Genomic DNA, 10,506 nt, shown 5'->3' on the forward strand with positions numbered 1-10,506 from the left:
CGTTGTTGATTCATAAATAGTTATTATATAATTTATTTATTTTATGTTATTATCTATCGCTTACTATATTATTGTTATGTTATTATTATTGTATTATTTAGATTGTTGTTATTGTTATATTGTTATTTGGACCTTATTTGTTATTATTTTACTTTTATAGGGCCTCCCTGCTCTATGGTCAGCCCTGTGGCCTCCTCCATCTATGTCAGCTGTAGCGGCTCCCTGCTCCTATGGTCAGGGCTGTGAGGGCCTTCCTGCCCACTCTATGGTTCAGGCATGTAGGCCTCCTGCTCTATAGGTCAAGCTGATAGGGCCTCCTGCCTCTTGCATTGGTCAGGCTGTAGGGCCCTCCTGCTCTATGGTCAGCTGTACGGGCCTCCTGCTCTTATGTTCAGGGCTGCGTGTTAGGGGCCTTTGCTCGTAGTTGGTCAGGCGCTAGGGCCTCCTGCTCTCAATCGCTCAGGCTGATAGGGCTCGTGCGCTGATGGTCGCGCTTGTCAGGAGCCCTCCTGCTTCTCATGGTCCAGGCTGTAGGCCCTCCCTGGCTCTATGCTCCAGGCTGTCCAGGCCTCCTGCTCTCATGGTATCAGGCTTGAGGCCCCGCCTTGCTCTATGAGTCAGGCGGTAGGGCCTCCTCGCTCCTCATGGTCAGCATGTAGGGCCTCATCTGCTCTAAAATTGGGTCAGCCTGTACGGGCCATCACTGCTCTGTATGGTCAGGCTGTAGGGCCTCCTGCTCTATGGTCAGGCTGTAGGGCCTCCTGCTCTATGGTCAGGCTGTAGGGCCTCCTGCTCTATGGTCAGGCTATTCTACTACTACTGCTGGTGGTAGTCATGTTAATGTTCTTCCTGCCTGTCTTGTCTGTCTCTCCAGGATCATGAGTTCCTGAGCCAGTCAGGGGAGGGTCAGAGCACCTTACTCGGGGAGGACTGGAGCTACGAGCCCCTCTTACCCTCCAGCCGCTCCTCCCCCCTACATCCTTTCACCTCCATCTCCACCTCTTGTCAGACCGACTGTATTTCCCTCTGCTCCGAGTTCCACGGCCACGGCTGCGTTTCTGCCGACTACGCTACCGACAGCAACCGCAGTCCCCACGGTAACCGGGACCACCGCGGTCTCCATGGACACAGCCGTAACCTGTCAGGCAGTATCTCTCTGAGGAAGTCAAAGAGGCCTCCCGCTCCCCCCACGCGCTCTACCTCACTACGGTTTAAACCTGGCCGGGGGAAAAAACTGCGCTACAACTACAACAATGACACTGCTGGACCTGGAGAGGTGGCCATGAAGGYGAGTCTGACCTCCAGCCCTACTCCCCTCTCCCCTCCACTCTCTCCAGGGGTGTTCGAGGACCCATGGGTCCCCCGCTGTAGCAGTGTGGGCAGGGCAGGTGCTGATACAGACAGCCAGATCAACCATGTCCCTCACTTCCACAGCTTCCACCAACAGCCCAACCCTGGTCAGGAACAAAACTACCCTGCTAGCCCTTGCCAGCAGCAGCCTCACCCATCTGTCCCCCGCTCAGCCAGTGCTGGAGGGGTGAGCCTGCTTATGGGACTTAAAATGGCTGCCTCTTCTCCTAAGATGTCCGCCACTGCAGGGAGACTCCAGCGGCTGGCATCTTCCACCTCCAGTGGATACTCCAGCGAGTGCAACACCCCAACCCTCTCCTCACCCCTCACACCCTCCTCACCCCAAACACCCTCCTCACCCCTCATCTCCTCCTCCTCCCTCCACCTCACCTCCTCTTCCTCCCTTCCCAGGACACGTTCTAGCCCAGGGGGAGGAGGGCCAAGACCCCCCATCCCAGAGAGAAAGTCCTCTCTCCTCTCTTCCCCCTTCTCCTCCTTTTCCTCAACTCCCCCTCTCTTCCTACACCTCCTCCGACTCCAGATTATCCCCTCTCCCCTCTCCTCCTCCCCTGCCCTGCTCCAACATTGACCTCCACCCTACCCATCCCTCCCTCCAAGGACAATCACTCCCCTCTCCTCTCCCTGATCTGTGCATCTCTCACCCTGCTTCCCTCTCCCCCTCACCTCTACCTCAGCCATCCCTCAACTCTCCCCCTCCTCTACCTCAGCCATCCCTCCCCTATTCCCCCTCCTTCTACCTGCAACCATCCCTCCCCTCTCCCTCCTCTACCTCAGCCATCCCTCCCCTCATCCCCCTCACCTCTACCCCAAACATCCCTCCCCTATCCCCCCTCCTCTCCTCAACCATCCCTCCCCTCTCCCACCTCCTCTACCTCAACCATCCCTCCCTCTTCCCCCTCCTCTACCCCACATCTCTCCCCACTCCCCCTCCTCTACCTTCTCCCCCTTCCTTCCCGCCTCCCCTTGCAATGCCTGCACAGTGCGACAGATTTCAACCCCACCCCTTCTTTTCACCATTACACCTGCCAGTCAGGTGACTTCATTTGCTAGGGTTCCCTCCTCATCCTTCCTCTGAGCTCACAGAGAATTCAGACCTGTCAATCAACAGCCCTCCTCATTCTTCCCTCCTCTTCCCGCTCATCCACCAACTCCTCCCTCTCCTACACCCAACCCCTCTGCCTCCTTCCCCCTTCCTTCCCCTCCCCGAGTGTGTCCAGGACACAACTCCCCAGCCCCTGATAACAACCCAAGCCCTTCAGGGAGTCACTCTGTGCTCTACCAAGAGCCCTAAACAAACCCCCATCATTCAATGTCGAGCAAAGCCAAAGAATAAATAATGCCTTACGCCTAACTAGTCATATGCTAACCGACCCTACATCAGCCTAATATTGACGACCAAGAACATCAAATATGCTACTCTAACTGCATTATGCAACCGCCCTACATCATAGCTAATATTGAGCAGAGCCAAGACACAATGATGCTACTCTAACTACATTATGCTAACCGACCCCTACATCAGCTAATATTGAGCAGAGCCAAAGAATCAATTATGCCACTCTAACTAGCCTTCATCCTTACTGCTAACCAACCCTACATCAGCTCAATTATTGACAGAGCCAGCACCATCATGAGTGCTACTCTAACTAAGCATTACTGCTAACCGCCCTACATCAGCTAATATTGAGCAGGCCAAAGACATAATGATGGCTACCCTAAGCTAGCATTATGCTAACCGTACCCTACATCAGCTAATTATTAGCAGAGCCAAGACATCAATGATGCTACTCTAACTAGCATTATGCTAACCGACCTCACATCAGCTAATATTGAGCAGAGCCAAGACATCAATGATGCTTACTCTAACTAGCCATTATGCTAACCGCCCCTACATCAGCTAATATTAGCAGGGCCAACCATCACATATGCTTCTCTACTAACATTATGCTAACGCATCTAAGTCAACCAATGATGCCCAGTATTGCAAAGAGCACAGAAGCTAAGCTAAATGGCATAACGCTAACCAGAGCCCAGGAGCGAGGGAGGGAGGGCATGGATACCAAGCTAACCAGCACTTGTTAGAGAGTTGGGGGAAGGATTGATGCCGTGTTACTGAGACGGAAGAGAGAACCCCAAAGAAGGCTGTTGTTCTCTCTAGGCCACTGAGAACAGTGTTTCAAAGATCTAGCCTGCGTGAAAACACACGACAGAACGGAAACCTACCCTCGACAGGAGACCACATCCTGCCTCGCGACGCCAACCAGAGTACTCAGCGTGGGCATAACACACCCACACACTCGTCTGCCTACCCCCTCCCCCTCCTCCCCCACAGACAGAAGCTTCCCGTTGCCCTGAAGAAGCCCAAGATCAATCCCCCGAACACACATATGTTGATGGACAAACCAGACAGACACACCACCACCCCCACCCGTATTGATAGGTACACCTCCAGAGCCCTCCGTCCCAGAGACACCACCCTTACTTGGGATAAACCTGCACAGGCCAGAGATACAGACCCAGCCAGAGACACAGACCCAGACAGAGTCTCAACAACCCATAGAGAGGACAACCAAGCCCCAGACGGAGTCTCACCAKCCCATAGAGAGGACAACCAAGCCCCAGACAGAGTCTCAACCAGAGCCAGAGACAGCATACCCCTTCCTGAAGTTCTTCCAGTCACAATACTGCGTACCAGAGTTACCACCAAGGCCCTGTCCTTCAGAACCCTGTGTACCAGAGTTACCACCAAGGCCCTGTCCTTCAGAACCCTGTGTACCGGAGTTACCACCAAGGCCCTGTCCTTCAGAACCCTGTGTACCAGAGCCACAGCAGGAGTCCTGTCCACTGGAGATGAAGACAGAGACAGAGAGAGAGGACGAGACAGAGAATGAGACAGAGAAAGAGGCAGACACAGAGGCAGAGAGTGAGACAGACACAGAGAAAGAGGCAGACACAGAGACAGAGGCAGAGGCAGAGAGTGAGACAGACACAGAGAAAGAGGTAGACACAGAGGCAGAGAGAGAGACAGAGAGAGAGGCAGACACTGAGAGAGAAGCAGCTCCCAGACAGCCACAGAGTGTACCGGTGCCATACACAGAGCTGGGGAGATCAGAACCAGAGGGAATGTGGGTGATGCAGGAGGAAGAAGAGAAGGAGGAGAGAGAAAATTGGCAGAAGCTGGAGAGAAGAGAGGAGGAGGGTGAAGAGGAAGACAGACAGAGGGGAGCGATGGAGGAGGACAGCAATGATTTTGAAAGCTTTTCTCTGGAAGAGAGGAGAGACTCTCTGAGCAGTCCTCTGTCTACTGACAGCCTGAAAGGGGCGCTACTCCTGCCAGATCTGTTCATCCAAGAGGACGAGGGGGAACTGGGGGAAGAGAGGATGGAGTGGGAGGAGAGGAAGGAGTGGGGGAAGAGGGAGGAGAGGTGCAGCCTGGACACAGATGGGGCRAGCAGCTCCACAGGGTCCCTGACCTCCAGAGAAGACAATGGTGAGTTATGGAACTCTCTCTCTCTGTCTGTCTCTCTCTCACTGTCTATCTCTCTCTTTCTCTGTCTCTCTCTCTGTCTCTCTCTCTGTCACTCTCTCTGTCTCCTGTCTCTCTCTCTATCTGTCTCTCTCTCTCTCGTCTCTCTCTCTCTCCTGTCTTTCTCTCTCTCGTCTCTCTCTCTTTCTCTGTCTCTCTCTCTCGTCTCTGTCTCTCTGTCTTCTGGTCCTCTGGTCTCTGTCTCTCTCTCTCTCCTCTCTCTCTCTCTCTCTCTCTCTCTCTCTCTCTCTCTTCTCTCTCTCTCTCTCCTCTCTCTCTCTCTCTCTCTTCTCTCTCTCTCTCTCTTCTCCTCTCGCTCTCCTCTCTCTCTCTGTGTCCTCTCTGGTCTCTGGTCCTCTGGTCTCTGGTCTCTGGTCTCTGGTCTCGTGGTCTCTGTCCTCTCTCTCTGTCTCTCTGTTTCTCTCTCACTGTCTCTCCTTCTCTCTCTTTCTCCCCTCTCTCCTACATAGATCTCTTACTGGGTTGTAAGACTTCTACCTTCCTTTGGGTTGGAGATGACCATTAATCTCTCAACCCCCTCCAGCTCTCTCTCTCCCTGACCCTCTCCCCCTTCTACCCTGACAGCCTTGACTGAAGGACACTGCTGCAGGAAACGCATAGACTTCTCTCCAGCCTATCAGCTTGGAATATAGTTTTGAGTTGTCACTGTCTCGGCCAGTGGCTGCTTCAGTCTCTCCAGCCTATCAGCTCGGAGTATGGTTTGGAATATGGTTTCTGCACAGATCTCTACAATCTCTCTCTCTCTCTCTCTCTCTCTCTCTCTCTCTCTCTCTCTGTCTGTCGTGTTCTCCCTCTCTCTCAGGTGAGGTGTTTGATATTTCTTCAGTGGAGAAGATGGTGACACCACCACGGACTACTGAAGACCTGTTTGCTGCCATACACAGGTATGTCGTGATAACACATGATGACACATGATGACACATGATGACACTCCTGTATGTTCTTCAGACACACTCTGATACACGTCTCATAGATCCACATATCTGAATCGCGGAGATCCATTTTTATATATTCTTTGTTTATATCCCAATTTTTTTTAAATGTTTTTTATTTTTTTATTATATATATATACAGAGCATTTGGAAAGTATTCAGACTTCATTTTGTTACGTTACAGCCTTATTCTAAAATTGATTTTTAAAAATGATCCTCATCAATCTACACATAATAACCGATAATGACAAAGCAAAAACAGGTTTTTAAATGTATAAAAGAAAAAAAACAGAAATACATTATTTATATTAGTATTCAGAACCTTTGCTATGAGACTCGAAATTGAGCTCAGGTGCATCCTGTTTCCATTGATCACCCTTGAGATGTTTCTACAACTTGATTGGAGTCCAACTGTGGTAAATTCAATTGATTGGACATTATTAGGAAAGYCACAAACCTGTCTATGTAAGGTCCCACAGTTGACAGTTCACGTCAGAGCAAAAACCAAGCCATGAMGTCGAAGTAATTGTCCGTAGAGCTCAGAGACAGAATTGTGTCGAGGCACAGATCTGAGGAAAGGTACCAACAAATMTCTGCAGCATTGAAGATCCCCAAGAACACAGTGGCCTCGATCATTCTGGAAGAATGAAGAAGTTTAGAACCACCAAGACTCTTCCTAGAGCTGGCCGCCCAGCCAAACTGAGCAATCAGGGGAGAAGGGCCTTGGTCAGGGAGGTGACCAACAGAGCTCTGACAGAGACTCTGACAGAGCTCTAGAGTTCCTCTGTGGAGATGAGAGAACCTTCCAGAGGACAACCATCTCTGCAGCACTCCACCAARCAGGCCTTTATGGTGGAGTAGCCAGACGGAAGCCACTCCTCAGTAAATGGCACATGACAGCCCACTTGGAGTTTGCCAAAAGGTAACTAAAGGACTCTCAGCTGATGAGAAACAATATTCTCTGGTCTGATGAAGCCAAGATTGAACTATTTGGCCTGAATGCCAAACATGGCACCATCCCTACAGTGAAGCATGGTAGAGATGGCAAGCATCATTGATGTGTGGGATGTTTTTCAGCGGCAGGGACTGGGAGACTAGTCAGATCGAAGGAAAGATGAACAGAGCAAAGTAAGAGAGATCTTTGGTGAAAACCTGCTCAGGAGCACTCCAAGACCTCAGACTGGGGTAAAGGCTCACCTTCCAACAGGACAACGACCCTAAGAACACAGCTAAGACAACGCAGGAGTGGGCTTCGGGACAAGTCTAATGTCCTTGAGAGGCCCAGCCAGGCCGCCGGACTTCGAATCCGGAACGAACATCTCCCGAGACCTGAAAATAGCTGAACAGCGAAGCTCCCATCCAACCTGCACGAGCTTGAGAGAATCTACAGAAAAGAATGGGAGAAATTCCCCAAATACAGATGTGCCAAGCTGGTAGCGTCATATCCAAGAAGACTCGGCTGTAATCGCTGCCAAAGGTGCTTCAACAAAGTAATCAGTAAAGGGTCTGAATACTTACGTGATATTTCATTTTGACATGTTTAATACATTTGTAAACATTTCTAAAACGTTGTCATTATGGGGTACTGTGTGTAGATTGATGAGATTTTTTTTTTTAATAAGGCTGTAACGTAACAAAATGTGGAAAAGTCAAGGGGTTGTAATACTTTCTACATGCTCTGTTATTATATATATATTATTACATTTTTTTGGGGTTTCTTAATGCAGCATTAACAACCTTTCCTGGCATATCTGCATTCTTCTGTAGAGTGCATTCTGGGAAGGCACACGCGTTTGTGATCCACCCAGGGTGTGGTGGGGCGTGGTAGTTGACAAGCAGGTAATACACTGATCGGTTGGAGGGTGGTAGTTAAGGGGTGGGGGTCATCCCATAGTCGCCAATAGTCCTTTAGGGGATGGTGTGTGTTATAACTATCCGCTCTGTGGAACATGATGTTATAACTAGTCCTTAGTGAATGATGTGCAGCCCTCTGTGAGTGGAAACATGCATGTAATAACTAGTCCCTCTGTGAGTGAAACATGATGTTATAACTAGTCCTCTGTAAGTGGGAAAAACATGATTTAAAACTAGTCCCCTCCTGTATGAAACATGATTGTTGATAACTGCCCTCCTGTTGAAACAGTGTATATACTAGTCCTCGTGGCTGAAACAGTGCAATATAGTCCGTGAACTGATGTTTCATCCCTTGGTAGTGAATAACATGGTGTTTATAACTAGTCCCTCTGTGGGTGAAACATGATGTTATAACTAGTCCCTCGTAGTGAAACATGATTGTTATAACTAGTCCCTCTGTGGTGAAACTAATGTTATAACTAGCCCTCTGTGGTGAAACATGTGTTAACACTAGTCCTCTGTGGTGAAACAGATGTTTATATACTAGTCCTCTGTAGTGGAAACATGAATGTTATAAACTAGTCCCTCTGTGGTGAAACATTGAATGATATAATAGTCCCGTTTCTGTGGTGAAACAATGATGTTATATCTAGTCCCATCTGTGGTGAAACATGATGTTATAAACTAGTCCCTCTTGGTGAAACATGATTGTATAACTAGTCCCTCTGTAGTGAAACATGAATGATTATACTAGTCCCTCTGTAATGAAACATGATTGTTATACTATAGTCCCTCTATATGTGAAACATGATGTTATAACTAGTCCTCTGTAGGAAACATGATATGTATTATACTAGTCCCTCTGGTAGTGAAACATGATGATCATAACTAGTCCCTCGTGTAGTGAAACATGATGATATAATAGTCCTCTATGTGAAACTGAGTTATAACTACGTCCTCTGTAGTGAAACATGATGTTATAACTAGTCCCTCTGTAGTGAAACATGATGTTTAAACTAGTCCCTCTGTAGTGAAACATGATGTTATAACTAGTCCCTCTGTACTGAAACATGATGTTATAACTAGCCCTCTGTGGTGAAACATGATGATATACTAGTCCCTCTGTAGTGAACATGAATGATAATAACTAGTCCCTCTGTAGTGAAACATGATGTTATAAATAGTCCCTCCTGTGGTGAACATGATGTTATTAACTAGTCCCTCTATATGAAACATTGTTATAACTAGTCCTCTGTAGTGAACAGATGTTACTATACTAGCCTCTGTGTGGCACATGATGTATAACTAGTGCCTCTGATGGTGAAACATGATGATATATCACTATCCCTCTGTAGTGAAATACATGATTTTTATAAACTAGTCCTCTGGTGGTGAAACATGATGTTATAACTAGTCTCTATGGTGAAACATGATAAGATATAACTAGTCCCTCTGTAGTGCAACATGATGTATATCACTAGTCCTCTGTAGTGAAACATGATGTTATAACTAGTCCCTGTAGTGAAACATGGTGTTATACTAGTCCCTGTGTGGGAAAACATGATGTTATAACTAGTTTTTTTTCTTCCCTCTGTAAAGTGAACATGATGATATAACTAGTCCTCTGTGGTGAAACATGATGGTTATAACTAGTCCCCTATAGAAACATGATGATTATAACTAGTCCCTCTGTAGTGAAATCATGATGTTATAACTAGTCCCTCTGTAATGGAAACATGAACTTATAACTAGTCCCTCTAAGGTGAAACAGAATGTTATAACTAGTCCCTCTGTAGTGAAACATGATGTTATAACTAGTCCTCTGTGGTGAAACATGAGATATAACTAGTCCCTCTGTGGTGAAACATGATGTTATAACTAGTCCTCTGTGTGTGAAACATGATGATATAACTAGTCTTGTGTGAAACATGATGTTATAACTAGTCCCTCTGTGGTGAAACATAATGTTATAAACTAGTCCCTCTGTGGTGAAACATGATGATATAACTAGTCCCTCTGTAGTGAAACATGATGTTTGTAACAGTCCTCTGTAGTGAAACATGGTGGTACAACTAGTCCTGTGGTGAAACATGGTTATATACTAGTCCCCTCTGTAATAAACATTGATGATAATAACTAGTCCCTCTGTAGTGAAACATGATGTTATAACTAGTCTCTGTATAAACTAGTTACAGTACCTCTGTGTGAAACATGATGTATAACTAGTCCCTCTGTAGTGAAACATATATGTATTAACTAGTCCCTCTTGTAGTGAAACATGATGTTAACTTACCTGCAACTGATTCTGTCCCGTCTGTTGAAACATGATGTTATAACTAGTCCCTCTGTAAGAAGTGAATTTACGCCCCTTGTATGAATGATGTTATAACTAGTCCTCTGTAGTGAAAATGATGTATAACTAGTCCCTCTGTAGTGAAACATGTGTTATAACTAGTCCCTGAGTGCATGTGTATATGCCTAGTGAAACATGAATGTCAATAAACTAGTCCCTCTGTGTGAAACATGATGATTATAACTAGTTCCCTCTGTAGTGAAACATGAGTTGAGTCCTAGTGAAAAACTTAATGTCCCTATGCTAATGAAACATGAGTTATAATAGTCCTCTGTCAGTGATAACATGAAATGATATACCTAGTCCTTCTGTAATGGAAACATGATGGTTTATAACTAGTCCTCGTAGTGAACATGATGTTATAAACTAGTCCCTCTGTAGTGACACATGATGTTATACCTAGTTCCCTCTGTGGTGAAGACATGATGCTATAACTAGTCCCATCTGTA

General features: G+C 47.1%; 1 protein-coding gene across 1 annotated transcript in view; it reads left to right on the forward strand.

Moving 5' to 3' along the window:
- The window catches only part of LOC112072132 (NHS-like protein 1), a 49,541-nt gene that overhangs the window by 34,006 nt on the left and 5,029 nt on the right, over positions 1 to 10,506 (forward strand). The window contains 6 exon segments of the mRNA XM_070439667.1: positions 875 to 1,858; positions 1,860 to 2,110; positions 3,704 to 3,811; positions 3,873 to 4,294; positions 4,469 to 4,861; positions 5,721 to 5,802. Coding sequence (XP_070295768.1) covers positions 875 to 1,858; positions 1,860 to 2,110; positions 3,704 to 3,811; positions 3,873 to 4,294; positions 4,469 to 4,861; positions 5,721 to 5,802 — 2,240 coding nt within the window.

Source organism: Salvelinus sp. IW2-2015, unplaced genomic scaffold (assembly GCF_002910315.2).
Source record: "Salvelinus sp. IW2-2015 unplaced genomic scaffold, ASM291031v2 Un_scaffold1830, whole genome shotgun sequence".
Lineage (NCBI taxonomy): Eukaryota > Metazoa > Chordata > Actinopteri > Salmoniformes > Salmonidae > Salvelinus > Salvelinus sp. IW2-2015.